Source organism: Macaca thibetana, chromosome 4 (genome assembly GCF_024542745.1).
Source record: "Macaca thibetana thibetana isolate TM-01 chromosome 4, ASM2454274v1, whole genome shotgun sequence".
Taxonomy (NCBI): Eukaryota; Metazoa; Chordata; class Mammalia; order Primates; family Cercopithecidae; genus Macaca; species Macaca thibetana.
The window spans coordinates 70,961,987-70,980,039 of NC_065581.1; the positions used below are offsets into that span (position 1 = coordinate 70,961,987).

At 42.5% G+C, this 18,053-nt stretch overlaps 1 protein-coding gene across 6 annotated transcripts in view; it reads right to left on the reverse strand.

Annotated features, from left to right (window-relative positions):
- SLC17A5 (solute carrier family 17 member 5) overlaps positions 1-18,053 on the reverse strand; it is a 56,035-nt gene that overhangs the window by 17,239 nt on the left and 20,743 nt on the right. For all 6 annotated transcript variants that reach the window (XM_050786509.1, XM_050786514.1, XM_050786512.1 and 3 more), the window contains 2 exons: positions 4,708-4,866; positions 2,887-3,019 (listed from right to left, as the gene is read on the reverse strand). In XM_050786509.1, the coding sequence (XP_050642466.1) occupies positions 2,887-3,019; positions 4,708-4,866 (292 nt within the window). The remainder of the gene's footprint in view (positions 1-2,886; positions 3,020-4,707; positions 4,867-18,053) is intronic.

An 18,053-nucleotide genomic window follows, 5' to 3' on the forward strand; every position in this document is an offset into this window, starting at 1 on the left:
TCTTAAAAAGATTTTTTAAAAATCTCTGTCTTCATTCTCTCTCCCTCTCTCTCTCTCTCTCTTTTTTTTTTTGAGATGGAGTCTTGCTTTGTCGCCCAAGCTGGAGTGTAGTGGCGCGATCTGGGCTTACTGCCACCTCCGCCTCCCGGGTTCAAGTGATTCTCCTGCCTCAGCCTCCTGAATAGCTGGAATTACAGGCCTGGGCCACCACACCCAGCTAATTTTTGTATTTTTAGTAGAGCCGGTATTTCACCATGTTGGCCAGGCTGTTCTCGAACTCCTGACCTCAAGTGATCCCCCCACCTTGGCCTCCCAAAGTGCCAGGATTACAGGTGTGGGCCACCATGCCTGGCTTTGGTTTTTTTTTTTCTTCCCCACATAATCTGCAGGAATCCTCCCTAGTATTCACAACTGATAAGAATACACATTGGTCATTACAGGCAGTTAAGCGTAAAATACAGTAAGGGACTTAATGAGTGGGCTGTCAGTTTTTTTCTCTGTGGGCTGTCACAGAGAGTTTTATAGCTCTCTGTGATGATGGAAATGTTGTATTTGTATATACTGCAACTGAGGAACTTTTTAAAAAAATTTCAATTAAATTTATTATTTATTTATTTTCTTATTTTTTTGAGACAGGGTCTCACTCTGTCATCAGGCTGGAGTGCAGTGGAACGATCATGGCTTACTGCAGCCTTGACTTTCCAGGCTCAAGTGATCCTCTGCCTTGGCTTCTTGAGTAGCTGGCACTACAGGTGCACACCACCATGTCTGATTTAATTTCATTTCATTTCCTTTATTTATTTATTTTGAAATAGGCTCTCATTCTGTTACCCAGGCTGGAGTGCAATGGCGCAATTTCAGCTCACTGCAACCTCTGCCTCCCAGGTTCAAGCAAGTCTTGTGCCTCAGCCTCCTGAGTAGCTGGGATTACAGGCGTGTGCCACCATGCCTGGCTAATTTTTTTTTTTCCACTCTTTTTGCCCAGACTGGAGTGCAGTGGCACAATCTTGGCTCACTGCAACCTCTGCCTCTGGGTTCAAGCAATTCTCCTGCCTGAGCTTCTTGAGTAGCTGGGATTACAGCCACACACCACCACACCAGGCTAATTTTTGTATTTTTAGTAGAGATGGGGTTTCACCATGTTAGCCAGCCTGGTTTCGAACTCCTGACCTCAAGTATCCGCCCACCTCCACCTCCCAAAGTGCTGGGATTACAGGCAAGAGCCACCGAGCCCAGCCAGAGTCTTTTTATTATGTAATTACTGAAGTATAGTCACCGAGACTTCCAGGGTCTCTACTGGGGACCTTAAAAAAGTTAAATGATTGTCTTAGATAGTTTTATTTTTATGTACAATTTTTTCTAACTATTTTTAGAGACAGAGTATTGCTCTGTTGCCTAGGTTGGAGTGCAGTGTTGTGATCATAGCTCTCTGCAGCCTCAAACAACTAGGCTCAAGAAATTTTCTCACCTAAGCCTCTGGAGTAGCTGGAACTACAGATACATACCATCACGCCCAACTAATTACATAGATTTAAAAGTTATCTTTCTAGGCCGGGCACAGTGGCTCACACCTGTAATTCCAGCACTTTGGGAGGTTGAGGTGGGAGGACTGCTTGAGCTGAGGAATTTGTGAGTAACCTGAGCAACATGGTAAAACTATGTCTCTACAAAAAATAAAAAATAATTAGCCGGATGCTGTGTCGTGACCCGTATGTAGTCCCAGCTGCTCAGGAGGCTGAGATGGGAGAATTGCTTGAGCCTAGGAGGTTGAGGCTGCAGTGAGCCATGGTTGTCCATCCTGGGCAACAGAGCAAGACCCTGTCTCAAAAAAAAAAAAAAAATTACCTTTCTGAAAGTAGAGTCTGAAACACATGATTATTTATGGTTTGAGTTATTTGATTTATAGCTCCTTATTTGATATAATAATGCTAGTAAATATTTTTGGATTGAAATAAAATGAATTCACTTAGAAAAGGGATGGAGGCTTAAAAATTCTTTCATTACATCTTGTCTAAAGTTGATATAAAAACTTCATTGCAAAGTCTGAGCTGAAAGCACAGTGATTTACAAAATTGTGAGGGGTGATGTTTGGCACAGCAAGCCATTTTAAAAATAATTATAAGCAATGGTGGAGATAATAGGATATTATAAATCTTTTTTTTTTTTTTTGAGACAGGATCTCACTCTGTTGCCCAGGCTGGAGTGCAGTGGTGTGATAGCTCACTGCAATCTCTGCCTCCTGGGTTCAAACAATTCTCCTGCTTCAGCCTCCCAAGTAGCTGGGATTACAGGCACTCACCACCACACCCGGCTGATTTTTGTATTTTTAGTAGATGGGGTTTCACCATGTGAAACCTGGTCTTGAACTCCTGACCTTGTGATCTGCTTGCCTCAGCCTCCTAAAGTGCTAGGATTACAGGCATGAGCCATTGCGCCCAGCAAATATTATAAACCTTAATCCTCAAAATGTATGATTCAAAAAGAAACATATTGTAAAGAAATGCATTTAAATGCATCGTAGTGTTTTGTTATGTGAACAAAATAAATGGCTAATATCATTTTTATTTTGTCTTGAACTGCTGTGATATTGTGATTAAAAAAAATATGGCTGGGGGCTGGGCGTGGTGGCTCACACCTGTAATCCTAGCACTTTGGGAGGCTGAAGCAGCAGGATTGTTTAAGGCCAGGAGTTCAAGGCCAATGTGGGCAATAAAGCGAGGCCTTGTCCCATTAAAGAAAAAAATTAAACAAAATGGCTGGGGCTGGGTGTGGTGGCTCACTCCTATAGTCCCAGCACTTTGGGAGGCCAAGACAGGCAGATAGCTTGAATTTAGGAGTTACAGACCAGCCTGGACAACATGTTGAAACCTGATTTGTTTCACTTACCTATAAGGCTAAAAATTCTGCGAACACATAAAGTTGAAAAATTCCATTTTGCCCTTAAGTTGTCAGCAGCTTGACCAGACAGGATCATACATAACCAAGAGCCTAAATAAGGCAATGAAGATAAAAACCCATTCTGGAAGGAATAAGAAGATACAGGATTAATTATGGTGAGAGGAAAAAACAAAACATACACATTCATCACAGCCAGTGACCACCACTTGAAAGTTGCTATTTTTAATCTTCCTGTGGATCTCAGTTTTACCTCAATGATAATTACCAAATTAACCTTTCAATGCACAGTTGAATGCAATTAATCATTGTAGTAGTATATTATTTATTTTATTTTTTTCTTTTTTAAAAATTAGCCCCACTTTATAGTTGAAATGTGGTAGTAGATTATAATCAGGCTCTGTTAACAGAGAACTTGGGAAAAATAAGGTTGCTCACAATGAATCCATCCCATGATATTGCCAAAGCCTAGTTTCAATTTAACTTCTGTCAGTGCAATTTGTGGATATATTTCTATAGAGTGACCTTGTTTTTCAGAAGTAGACACAGGAGTTCTTCACAGCTTAGCTGTCTGAAGTTTTAAGGTTTGGTCCACATAGCCAGGCCAATGTTTACAGTATACTTTGGAATGTGAGTGACTGAGGATTCACTTTAAGTTTTTAAAGCTGGTAAGTCCATGTAGCCAGTAAGGCTGTGCAGTCAGCCTTGTTAGTTTTTTTTTTTTTTTTTCCTGGGACAGAGTCTTGTTCTGCTGTCCAGGCTGGAGTGCAGGGGCATGATCTCAGCTCACTGCAACCTTCACCTGCTGGGTTCAAGAGATTCTCGTGCCTCAGCCTCCCTAGTAGCTGGGATTATAGGCGTATGCCACCATGCCCGGTTAATTTTTTCTTGTATTTTTAGTAGAGACGGTTTTGCTGTATTATCCAGTCTGGTCTCGGAACTCCTGGGCTCAAGCAGTCCTTCCGCCTCAGGCTTCCAAAGTGCTGGGATTATTTTTGTATTTTATTATTATTATTTTTTTGAGATGGAGTTTCACTCTTGTTGCCCAGGCTGGAGTGCGATGGCTCGATCCCAGGTCACCACAACTTCTGCTTCCCAGGTTCAAGCAATTCTCCTGTCTCAGCCTCCCGAGTAGCTGTGATGACAGGCATGCACTACCATGCCCGGCTAATTTTGTATTTTTAGTAGAGACGGGGTTTCTCCATGTTGGTCAGGCTGGTCTCGAACTCCTGACCTCAGATGATCCGCCTGCCTCGGCCTCCCAAAGTGCTGGGATTATAGGCGTGAGCCACCGTGCCTGGCCTTTTTTGTATTTTTAACAGAGACAGGGTTTCACCATGTTGCCCAGTCTGGTCTCAAATGCCTGGCCTCAAGTGATCCACCTGCCTCGAACTCCCAAAGTGGTAGGATTACAGGTGTGAGCCACTCCACCTGGCCTGATATCAGGCATCCTTACATGTGCTTATTGGCCATCTGTATATCTTTCGAGAAATGTGTATTTGTATTCAAGTCCTTTGCCCATTTTAAAAACTGAGTTCTCTTTTTATTATTGAATTGTAAGAATTCTTAATATATCTGGATACTAGACCCTTATCAGATGTTTGATTTATAAATGCTTTCTCCCATTCAGTGGGTTTTCATTTTCTTGATAGTCCTTTGATGTATAAGAATCTCTAAAATTTAGGACAGCAGAATAAAATGGAAGATACAAAATAACTTCATTTTATATAGATGATAACAAATTCTGTGTATGGTCTTATAATATATATATATATAAGAAGCATATATAAGAAGCAGATGATTTTTTCTTACCTCTTGAATATTGAACCTTAGGATCTCCTTCATATACGTAGGCAATAATGTCAATAAAGTATAAAAAGTCCAGTTGTAAGAAAAGTGTGCAACTACAATAGCCCAAAGTGGCAGGGATTTTAAAATGGGTACCCACGGCACTGACTTCTGTGAAGAAAGCTGAAGAAAACAGGAATGATTAGGATAAACTACGGCTATGTTAATGCTTAGATCTGTACCATATCAGCTAAAACTCTATCCAGAATTCATACAGAATATCACCTTAATTATAATGTAAACTCTAAATTTTTAAATCAACTCCTTTGAAGGGGGGACGGGGGAGGGATTGCATTGGGACTTATACCTGATGTAAATGACGAGTTGATGGGTGCTGACGAGTTGATGGGTGCAGCACACCAACATGGCACAAGTATACATATGTAACAAACCTGAACATTATGCACATGTACCCTAGAACTTAAAGTATAATTAAAAAAAAAAAACAAAACTCCTTTGAAATATTAAATAGCAAAATACATGATAAATATTCAGTTGTTTGATTTTTTAAAAAATATATTAACTAGACAGTCCATGATTCAGATTACAAGAAAAAGTAAAAATGTATTCATAGAGCTATAATGTCAACCCTAAACATTCCTTATGAATGTCAGAAGTCACCTGCAGCATTGATTTCTCTCTTTCTCTCTCTCTCTCTCTCTCTCTTCCTTTTTTTTCTTTTTTTTTCTTTTTTGAGACCGCGTTTTGCTCTTGTTGCCCAGGCTGGAGTGCAATGGCACAATCTCGGCTCACTGCAACCTCTGCCTCCCGGGTTCAAGTGATTCTCCTGCCTCAGCCTCCTGAGTAGTTGGGATCACAGGTATGTGCCACCACGCCTGGCTAATTTTTGCATTTTTAGTAGAAACGGGGTTTCGCCATGTTGGTTAGGCTGTTCTTGAACTCCTGACTGCAAGTGATCCGACCCAAAGTGCTCGGATTACAGGCGTGAGCCACTGTGCCCGGCCTGAATTCTCTGTTTCTAAAATACAGTTTCATAGTCAAATTCAGAGGTTGGCATAAGAGTAAAGGAAAGAGATTGGAAGGTCCTGTTAGAAGTCATGTTTAATTATCCAATCTTTATTCAATTGAAATGATTTATAAGAATTAGGCAATACAAGGTTTCTGTAAGCAGTCATATGCAGTAGTGGTCTTTAAAGCAGGGTAAAAGCACCATGGGAGTGTGCAAGATGATCTGCTGGGGTGAGGAAAGACATATTTCTATTTGTACTCATTTTTATTCTAAAAATAAAAAAACACACTCTATTAATATTTAATAAATATGTTGGCCCTGGAGTATGTCAGGTGATCACAAATCATATGAGTCCCCCAATTCAGAGGGGTTAATAATGGCATCCTCACTTGTTTGCTTGCCCTCAAGAGTATTATAGCATATTGCAGTTTAAGTACTATTTTATTTTATTTTATTTATTTTAGAGAGTCTTGCTCTGTCACCCAGGCTGGAGTGCAGTGGCATGTTCTCGGCTCACTGCAACTTCTGCCTCTCAGTTCAAGCCGGATTCTCCTGCCTCAGCCTCCCGAGTAGCTGGGACTATGGGCATGTGTCACCATGCCTGACTAATTTTTGTATTTTTAGTAGAGACAGGGTTTCAATATGTTGGTCAGGCTGGTCTCGAACTCCTGACCTCAGGTGATCTGCCCGCCTCGGTCTCCCAAAGTGTTGGGATTACAGGCGCGAGCCACTGCACCTGGCCTTTTTTTTTTTTTTTTTTTTTTTTTTTTTTTGAGATGGAATCTTGCTCTATTGCCCAGGCTGGAGTGCAGTGGTACAATCTCAGCTCACTGCAACCTCTGCTTCCCGGGTTCAAGCTATTCTCCGGCCTCAGCCCCACAAGTAGCTGCGATTACAGGTATGCACCACCACATCTGGCTCATTTTTGTATTTTAGTAGAGCGGGGGGTTTCACCATGTTGGCCAGGCTGGTTTTGAACTCCTGACCTGAAGTGATCTGCCTGCCTGTCTCCCAAAGTTCTGGGATTATAGGTGTGAGCCACTGCCCCCAGCATAAGTGCATTTATTTTAAGTGTCTTTTATTTATTTTTATTTATTTTTTTATTTTTGAGATGGAGTCTCGCTCTGTTGCTCAGACTGGATTGTAGTGGTGCAATTTTGGCTCACTGCAACCTCCGTCTCCTGGGTTCAAGTGATTCTCCTGCCTCAGCCTCCCGAGTAGCTGGAATCACAGGCGTGTGCCACCATGTCCGGCAAATATTTTGTATTTTTAGTAGAGGCAGGGTTTCACCGTGTTAGCCAGGATGGTCTCAATCTCCTGACCTTGTGATCTGCCGGCCTCAGCATCCGAAAGTGCTGGGATTACAGGTATGAGCCACCGTACCTGGCCGAGCTGCCATTTTTCTTGAGTCCTTTGTCAGCTACTTCACCAAGCAAATAATGGCAGATCATTAACTATAATATAGTCAAACACATTGCTCCCTTTAAACATTACTATATTAACAAATTATGGCTGGGCATGGTGGCTCACACCTGTAATTCCAGCACTTTCGGAGGCCGAGGTGGGCAGATAACTGGAGGCCAACAGTTCGAGACCAACCTGGGCAACATGGTGAAACCCTGTCTCTACTAAAAATACAAAAATTAGCTGGGTGTGGTGGCGCGACCTGTAGACCCAGCCACTTGGGAGGCTGAGGCAGGAGAATCGCTTGAACTCAGGAGGCAGAGGTTGCAGTGAGCTGAGATCACACCACTGCACTCCAGCCTGGTGACAGAGCAATACTCTGTCTCAAAAGAAAAGAAAAGAAAAGAAAAAAAAAAAAATACATACATTCCGATTGTGAGCCTCCCACCTGTTGATTGATTCTTGCATGATCAAGAAAACTTGGATACCACTGATCTAGGGCATCAGATTTTTATATTTCCGATACACTAAGACTGTTGTTTTTCTCAAAGCAAGAGCAATCTACGTTTCTGCCTTCAGGGTTCACAGTTACTGTTATTTTAAAAACAGGAAGAACCAGTATTGCCCAACCTTCTTTCGGCCTTTTTCATATGGACTTTTTACTTGACATCTTTGTAGATACGCTCTTGTGTTTTCTAATTACAAATTAAAAATAATTATTTATTTATGAGATGGAGTCTTGCTCTGTTGTCCAGAATGGAGTGCAGTGGTGCAATCTTGGCTCACTGCAACCTCTGCCTCCGAGGTTCAAGCGATTCTCCCGCCTCAGCCTCCCAAGTAGCTGGGATTACAGGCGCCCGCCACCACCCCTGGCTGATTTTTGTATTTTTAGTAGAGATGGGGTTTCATTGTGTTGGCCAGGCTGGTCGTGAACTCCTGACCTCAAATGATCCACCAGCCTTGCCTCCCAAAGTGCTGGGATTACAGGCGTGAGCCAGTGAGTCATTGTGCTTGGTTGTATTTTTTTTTTTTTTTTGAGACGGAGTCTCGCTCTGTTGCCCAGACTGGAGTGCAGTGGCCGGATCTCAGCTCACTGCAAGCTCCGCCTCCTGGGCTTACGCCATTCTCCTGCCTCAGCCTCCCAAGTAGCTGGGACTACAGGCACCCGCCACCTCACCCGGCTAGTTTTTTGTATTTTTGTTTTTTTAAGTAGAGACGGGGTTTCACCGTGTTAGCCAGGATGGTCTCGATCTCCTGACCTCGTGATCCGCCTGTCTCGGCCTCCCAAAGTGCTGGGATTACAGGCTTGAGCCACCGTGCCCGGCCGGTTGTATTTTTTAATATGATCAAAGATGTACAGATGTAGGGAAAGAGAAGGAGAGAGAACATTTATTCTTTTACAGCAGTGGTTTTCAACTCCAGCTATACTTTACAGTTATAGGGGCCTGTGTTCTAAACTCCGCCTTTTGAATAAACAAAACAGAAACAAGTAAAGCAAAAAAAAACTCTGAGTGTAGGGCCAAGGAATCTGAGTTTTAAAAGGTTTCACTGGTGATTCTGTAGAGCAGTAGGTTCCCAAACTTTGCTGCATATAAGAATCACCCAGGGGAGCCTTAAAAACACTGAGACCAAGGTCACACCGCAGACCAATTGAACAGGTTGTGGGTGGGTGGCAGGTAAGTATTCCTAGTTTATGAAGATCCCTGGGTGATTTCAATGTGCAGCAAGTTTGGGACCCACTGCTGTAGAGATTAGATTTTAAAAGGTCTGCCCTTATCCGTCTTGATTGAAAAGCTCAGGGCAGAGAGTATTTTAGAGTTTGAAGGAATCTGAAACATAGCTCTTTTTATATGGCTTTGAAATCCACAAAGGAAGTGAAATCATTCTTTTATGCTGAAAGGTATAAGCGTAAATGTATTTGATCTCTGAAAACTGAATATATTCTGAAGAATGTATCCTACCTCTTGGAAATACAACCTGTAATAAGACATATTTAATTTTAGTCACACTGGTATGTTTTTATAACCTATAAATATCAATTGAATTTTTGATAATCTGATGTTTTTGGACAATCACCCAACCAAGATGAGCTGTATGTCTAACACATAAGCCTGACACATGGCAGGTTCTCAATAGCTGCTTATCAAACGAATACAAGGCTCACGGGGTTAGAGGCTTAGAAAGAAGAACGTGAAATGTATGTATTCCAGCTTAGTGTTCATTTGTAACTGAAGTACAACACAACAGTTTTCTGTTCTCCCAATATGAATCGTAAGATCAACTTATAGTATTTCCAAGTTACAAGTTATATTTCGGGGGGAAAGTCTTCATTTATAAAAACTTTCAAGTTAAAGATGAATTTTCAAATGTTACTAGGAGAAACTATCCAAGTATCACTACCTTAAACAAGAGTTTAAGGTAGTGCTGTCCAGTGGAACTTTCCATGATGATGGGATGTTCTACGTGCACGGTTATTAAATCCTTGTCCTTCTAACAGGTTGATGAAAGAAAACAAAATAAAACGAAACAAAACCCTTGTCATATGTGTGACATATGTGTGACTAAATTTTTTTATTTTTAGACGGAGTCTTGCTCTGTTGCCCAGGCTAGAGTTCAGTGAAGTGATCTTGGCTCACTACAACCTCCGTCTCCTGGGTTCAAGCAATTCTCCCGCCTCAGCCTCCCGAGTAGCTGGGATTACAAGCACTCGCTGGTCATGCTGGGATAATTTTTGTATTTTTGTAGAGATGGGGTTTCACTAAGTTGACCAGGCTGGTCTTGAACTCCTGACCTCAGGTGATCCGCTCACCTTGGCCTCTCAAAGTGCTGGGATTACAGACATGAGCCACCACGCCTGGCCAGAATTAGTTTTTTTTTTTTTTTTTTCCTTGAGATGGAGTCTCGCTCTGTTGCCAGGCTGGAGTGCAGTGTCGTGATCTTGACTCACTGCAACCTCCGCCTCCTGGGTTCGAGTGATTCTCTTGCCTCAGCTTCCTGAGTAGCTGGGACTACAGGCATGTGCCACTATGCCCGGCTAATTTTTGTATTTTTTAGTAGAGATGGGGTTTTACCATGTTGGCCAGGATGGTCTCGATCTCTTGACCTCGTGATCTGCCCGCCTCAGCCTCCCAAAGTACTGGGATTACAGGTGTGAGCCACTGCACCTGGCCAGAACTAAATTTTTAATTAAATTAGTTAAATTAAAAGTATAATAGCCACGTGGGGCTAGTGGCTACCATACTGGACAACACAAGGTTGGGCTTAAGAAGGTACAAAACAGCTTTTTTTTGATGTTCTTTATCTAGAAATTATTCTCTTGCTATTGTTTCTAACACACTACTATTTTGCCAATCAAGCAATGTAAACACATTCTCTCGATGGCTTCATCATATCTAATTGTTGGCAAAAAATTAAAAATTATGAAAGCATTTTTTTTTTTTTTGAGAAGGAGTCTCGCTCTGTCACCCAGGCTGGAGTGCAGTGGCACGATCTCAACTTACTGCGGCATCTGCCTCCTGGGTTCGAGCAATTCTCCTGCCTCAGCCTCCAGAGCAGCTGGGATTACAGGCGCCTGCCACCATGCCCAGCTAATTTTTGTATTTTTAGTAGAGACAGGGTTTTACCACGTTGGCCAGGCTGGTCTTGAACTCCTAATCTCAGGCAATCCACCTGCCTTAAAAGTGCTGGGATTATAGGCGTGAGCTACTGTGCCTGCCGCTTTGCTTTTTTTTTTTTTTTTTTTTTGATACAGGGTTTCGCTCTGTTGCACAGGCTGGAGTGCAGAGGCACCATCACGGCTACTGCAACCTCAGCCTCCTGGGCTCTAGCGATCCTCTCACCTCAGCCTCCTGAGTAGCTGAGACTATTGGCATGTGCCATCATACCGTGTAATTTTAAAATTTTTTGTAGGAATGGGGTCTCCCTATGTTGCCCAGGCAGGTCTCTAACTCCTGGGCTCAAGTGATCCTTCCACCCAGGCCTCCCAAAGTGATGGGATTACAGGCATAAGTCACTGCACCTGGTCCTGAAAGTTCTTATTAGAGGTCTACATTATTCTAAAATACCACTGCTGATAAAAGATGGTACCTATGCGTGGCTGGGCGCAGTGGCTCACACCTGTAATCCCAGCACTTTGGGAGGCCAAGGCAGGTGGATCACTTGAGGTCAGGAGTTCGAGACCAACTTGGCCAACACAGTGAAACCCTGGTTCTACTAAAAATACAAAAAATTAGGCAGGAAAGGTGGTGCGTGCATGTAATTCCAGCTACTCAGGAGGCTGAGACATGAGAATCGCTTGAACCCGGGAAGCAGAGGTTGCAATGAGCTGAGACAGTGCCACTGCTCTCCAGCCTCGGGAACAGAGGGAGACTGTCCTTCCCACCCCCACCCCCCCAAAAAGGAAAATACATATGGGCAAAACATTTTAAAATTGCTCAGATCATTTCCTCAGCCAACATTTTGAAAGCAAATGTACTTTGGAGATTTAAATGATAATGTAATTTGTGAAGGAAAAATCAATGAGATCCTGAATCTTGTATGCAGAATGTATCATTGAATTTCTAATAACAGCTCAATCAACTTTTTTTCCATATAAGTTGAAACAGAAAAAGGACAAACTATAAAAATGATTTGTCATGAAATGTGTGAAATACAGAGGGTAAGATCACTTGACAAATACTTGAATACCTTCTAATATGCCATTCTACAAAAAAAATTTTCTTGTCAAATGCAAGTAACAGCAGATTGATTTAGCAAAGTTACATGTAATAAATGCTCTTAATTTCTGTCTTAATTTGACAACTAAATATTCAAACCAAGGTCCCCATTTGATTTGCTTCGCAATGCTGCAAAATTGTATACTCTTCCTAAAAGGCATAAAGGAGAAGTAAAACAGTTACAAAACATGCTCTCTTCAGGCTGGGCATGGTGGCTCATGCCTGTAATCCCAGCACTTTGGGAGGCTGAGGCAGGCAGATTACTTGAGCTCACAAGTTCAAGACCAGCCTGGGCAACATGGCAAAACCATCTCTACGAAAAATACAAAAATTAGCCAGGCTTTGTGGTACACACCTGGCATCCCAACTACTTGGTAGGCTGAGGTGGGAGGATGGCTTGAACCCAGGAGGCGGAGGGAGGTGGAGGCTGCAGTTAGCCAAGATCATGCTATTACACTCTAGCCTAGTCAATAGAACCAGACCTTGTCTCAAAAAAACAAAACAAAAACAAAAAAACCCAGAACCAACCAAACAAGAAAACCCCATGATATCCTTGGAATTAAGAAAAGAAGAAGCCAGGCATGATGGTTCATGCTTATAATTCCAGCACTTTGGGAGGCCGAGGCAGGCAGATCACCTGAGGTTGGGAGCTGGAGACCAGCCTGACCAACATGGAGAAACCCTGTCTCTACGAAAAATACAAAAACTTAGCCGGGTGTGGTGGTGCATGCCTGTAATCCCAGCTACTTGGGAGGCTGAGGCAGGAGAATCACTAGAACCCAGGAGGCGGAGGTTATGATATAGTGAGCCAGGATCGTGCCATTGCACTCCAGCCTGGGCAACAAGAGCGAAACTCTGTCTTAACAAAACAAAACAAAACAAAACAACAACAACAAAAATAGCAGATATATAGGAAAGAACACTTCAATGGGTGAAGTGGTAATGTCTTTCCATAATTCATTAAAAAGAGATCTTCAACACAGAGGAGTAGTCGATGATCTTAAAGCACTCACTAGTCATGAGATAGCCCTTCTGAATTTAACTGCAGGGTGCAATGAAGGTTTTTTTTTTTTTTTTTTTTTTTTCTCTCTCTCTCTCTTTTTTCTTTTTTTTTTTGAAATAGAGTCTTGCTCTGTCGACCAGGCGGGAGTGCAGTGGTACGATCTCGGCTCACTGTAACCTCTGCGTCCCAGGTTCAAAAGATTCTTCTGCCTCAGCCTCTCGAGTAGCTGGGACTACAGGCACACACCACCATGCCTGGCTAAGTTTTGTATTTTTACTACAGATGGAGTTTCACCATATTGGCCAGGCTGGTCTTGAACTCCTGACCTCATGATCCACCTGCCTTGGCCTCCCAAAGTGCTGGGATTACAGGTGTGAGCCACCGCACCCAGCCTATTTCTTTTCTTGTAGACATTTCTGAATCAGAATTAGAACTATATATGCTATCATAATTGTAAAATCCACTTATTGTAAGAATGAAATCACATTTCTACCTATAAGTACTGACTTTGTCTTGGTTGGATAACTGAGAAAACATTCTAACTGCAACTCTTGCTTGTCCAGCTCAGATCTCCTTCAACATGACTGCCAGCATAAGCTATCTAGAATGCAAACCTGATTCTGTCACTTCCAGCTTACAGATACTTCATGGCATCCCAGTGCCTAAAGGATAAAGGCTAAGCTCCTTAGTGAGGCACAGAGGACCCTCCATGACCTGACTTCCACCTGCTTCCTCCTCCTGACGTTTTTTGCCTTTGCCTTACGCAGAAGAGCAACACCCAACAGCCACACTTCCTAGAAGGTGTCACTCTCTCTGGAAGATATCACTCTTTCTCTCAGGAAAGTGAGAAAGCAAAAAAGCAGTCAGGCTGGATGTGGTGGCTCCTGCCTGTAATCCCAGCACTTTGGGAGACGAAGGCGGGCGGATCATCTGAGGTCAGGAGTTTGAGACCAGCCTGACCAACATGGAGAAACCATTTTTAGTCTGTACTAAAAATACAAGATTAGCTGGGCGTGGTGGTGCACACCTGTTATCCCGGCTACTCAGGAGGCTGAGGCAGGAGAGTCACTTGAACCTGGAAGGCGGAGGTTGCAGTGAGCTGAGATTGCACAATTGCACTTCAGCCTGGGCAAAAAGAGCAAAACTCTGTCTCAAAAGAAAAAAAAAGAAAGAAAGAAAGAAAAAAAGCAGTCCTGAGCTGTGGTAAGCTAAACTGTCCTGGTTCCAACATCTAGGCCTGGGGTTCTCCTGTTGAACCGAAACCAGGCCACTCTATGAGCATGCTGGAGCATGACAAAAATAAGACCACTTTACAGTGAGCCGATATCACCCCACTGCATGGCAGCTGGGAGACAGAGCGAGACCCTGTCTCTAAAAAGAAGAAGAAGAAAAAACCACTCCACAGTCATGTTTGAGCACAGACAAAAACAAGAATGCCATAAACTACAAAAAACGCGCAAACGTCTTCCTCTCCTAGCTAATATGAGTGACTGCTGTGCCCTTACTAATCACAGCTTTACCCCACCTTCTAGATAAAAATTCATCATAGAATTATCAAATCCAGAGCAAAACATTAATTCTTTTTTTATTTATTTATTTATTTATTATTATTATACTTTAAGTTGTAGGGTACATGTGCATAACGTGCAGGTTTGTTACATATGTATACTTGTGCCATGTTGCTGTGCTGCACCCATCAGCTCGTCATTTACATCAGGTATAACTCCCAATGCAATCCCTCCCCCTTCCCCCCTCCCCATGATAGGCCCCGGTGTGTGATGTTCGCCTTCCTGAGTCCGAGTGATCTCATTGTTCAGTTCCCACCTATGAGTGAGAACATGCGGTGTTTGGTTTTCTGTTCTTGTGATAGTTTGCTAAGAATGATGGATTCCAGCTGCATCCAAGTCCCTACAAAGGACTCAAACTCATCCTTTTTTATGGCTGCATAGTATTCCATGGTGTATATGTGCCACATTTTCTTAATACAATCTGTCACTGATGGACATTTGGGTTGATTCCAAGTCTTTGCTATTGTGAATAGTGCTGCAATAAACATACGTGTGCATGTGTCTTTATAGCAGCATAATTTATAATCCTTTGGGTATATACCCAGTAATGGGATGGCTGGGTCATATGGTACATCTAGTTCTAGATCCTTGAGGAATCGCCATACTGTTTTCCATAATGGTTGAACTAGTTTACAATCCCATCAACAGTGTAAAAGTGTTCCTATTTCTCCACATCCTCTCCAGCACCTGTTGTTTCCTGACTTTTTAATGATTGCCATTCTAACTGGTGTGAGATGGTATCTCATTGTGGTTTTGATTTGCATTTCTCTGATGGCCAGTGATGATGAGCATTTTTTCATGTGTCTGTTGGCTGTATGAATGTCTTCTTTTGAGAAATGTCTGTTCATGTCCTTTGCCCACTTTTTGATGGGGTTGTTTGTTTTTTTCTTGTAAATTTGTTTAAGTTCTTTGTAGGTTCTGGAATCCTAAGTCAAAAGAACAAAGCTGGAGGCATCACGCTACCTGACTTCAAACTATACTACAAGGCTACAGTAACCAAAACAGCATGGTACTGGTACCAAAACAGAGATATAGACCAATGGAACAGAACAGAGTCCTCAGAAATAATACCACACATCTACAGCCATTTGATCTTTGACAAACCTGAGAGAAACAAGAAATGGGGAAAGGATTCCCTATTTAATAAATGGTGCTGGGAAAATTGGCTAGCCATAAGTAGAAAGCTGAAACTGGATCCTTTCCTTACTCCTTATACAAAAATTAATTCAAGATGGATTAGAGACTTAAATGTTAGACCTAATACCATAAAAATCCTAGAGGAAAACCTAGGTAGTACCATTCAGGACATAGGCATGGGCAAAGATTTCATGTCTAAAACATCAAAAGCAACGGCAGCAAAAGCCAAAATTGACAAATGGGATCTCATTAAACTAAAGAGCTTCTGCACAGCAAAAGACACTACCATCAGAGTGAACAGGCAACCTACAGAATGGGAGAAAATTTTTGCAATCTACTCATCTGACAAAGGGCTAATATCCAGAACATTAATTCTTTAAACCCTTACCGAAGTCATCTAATACATGTCTAAACTGCAACAAGTTCCTCTCAACTCTGCACTGAGATGCCCTCATGGTCCTTCATGGTGTGCTTTCTTCCTCACTGCAATGAACCAAGACACTCAACTTGTTCAACTGTAAGTGTGTTCCTGATGGGCTTTGGCCAGAAGGCACTGGCATAAGGAAGCTTTTCCTATCTGCCCCAGGCTGGCTGAGGACTGCCACCTTCTCTGTTCCAAAGATGTCCTGTACCTTATACACTGCATTACGCAGGCTATATTATATTGAAATTCTGTCCATCCATGTCTGTCTCCCTGTGGAGACCTCGGGTCCCACAGGAACCATGTTTTATTTTTTTCCTCTTACTCATTTTTAAGTCCTCAGCTGACAAAGAACCTAGGTCATAGTCAAGTATCAAAAAAAAAAAAAAAAAAAAAATGTTTAAAGAATGAATGAGTAGAGGCTGCACATTTCTTGGGTCCAAGATTTAAAGGTGGAGCTTCATGTAACACATCATTTTATGACATTATCAACTATAACATCATGTGCCTTAAGAATGCAGTCTGGCCGGGCGCGGTGGCTCAAGCCTGTAATCCCAGCACTTTGGGAGGCCGAGACGGGCGGATCACGAGGTCAGGAGATCGAGACCATCCTGGCTAACACGGTGAAACCCCGTCTCTACTCAAAAATACAAAAAACTAGCCGGGCGAGGTGGCGGGCGCCTGTAGTCCCAGCTACTCGGGAGGCTGAGGCAGGAGAATGGCGTAAACCCGGGGGCGGAGCTTGCAGTGAGCTGAGATCCGGCCACTGCACTCCAGCCCGGGCGACAGAGCGAGACTCCGTCTCAAAAAAAAAAAAAAAAAAAAAAAAAAAAAAAGAATGCAGTCTGGTTGTACATAGTGACTCATGCCTGTAATCCCAGCATTTTGGGAGTCTAAGGCAGGAAGACTCCTTAAGCCCAGCAGTTTGAGACCAGCTTGATTATCATAGGGAGACTCCATCTCTACAAAAAATAATTAGCTAGGCATGGTGGTGTGCACCTGTAGTCCCAGCTACTTGAGAGGCTGAGGTGGGAAGACTGCTTGAACCTGTAAGGTCAAGGCTGCACTGAGCTGTGATGGTACCACTGCACTCCAGCATGGGTACCGAGCTAGACTCAAAAAAAAAGAACACAATCTGGGCTTCTTCTCCTAAATCTCTTGCCTCTGGATATTCCTTTTTCTGAAGCGTGTGGAGAAACAACCTAAGTTTGGAAAGATTAAGACACATACCAATGTAGAGAAAGATTTTTTTTTTTTTTTTTTAAGACAAGGTATTGCTCTGTTGCCCAAGCTGGAGTGCAGTGGCACAAACACAGCTTACTATAGCCTTGACTTCCCAGGCTCACGCAATCCTCCTGCCTCAGCCTGCTGAGTAGTTGGGACTACCTGGCTAATTTTTAAATTTTTTGTAGAGATGAGGTCTCGTCATGTTGCCCAGGCTGGTCTCAATTCCTGGGCTCAAGCAATCCTTCCATCTTGCCTCCCCAAGTGTTGGGATTACAGGTGAAAGCCACCACCCCTGGCCAAGGGAAAGCTTTTAAAAAAATTTAAACAAACTCAAAAGTTTTATAAGTTCTGGAAGATCATGGTAAAAATGAAATATTGGAAGAAGCAAGCTGTTACCCATCAATGTTGAGAAAATGACAAAACAGCAAGTTTTACATGGCAACATCTGTTTATAATGTGTTAAATTGTATTTACCTGCTCCTTAAGGGGAAAAAGTGGGTAACTCAATTAACATCATGCAGGACTCTAAACTTTCAAAGTAACTTAACTTTTTATTTTGAGACATGGTCTTGCTCTGTTGCCCAGGTTGGAGTGCAATGGCTGATTATAGTTCACTGCAACCTTGACCTCCTGGACTCAAGCAGCCCCCTTGCCTCAGCCTCCGGAGGAGCTGGAACTGCATGTGTGTGCCATCACACCTAGCTAAAACTTTCTTTTTATTTGCATTAATTATTATTATTATTATTATTATTTTCTACTGGGAAGACTCAGACCCAAGTAACCTTGGATATGAGCTCTCCGCCTGGTTAAAACTTTATTACAGTGCTGATTTCTTCTGTTTCTGAGTTTCTGCCAATCTTTGGCA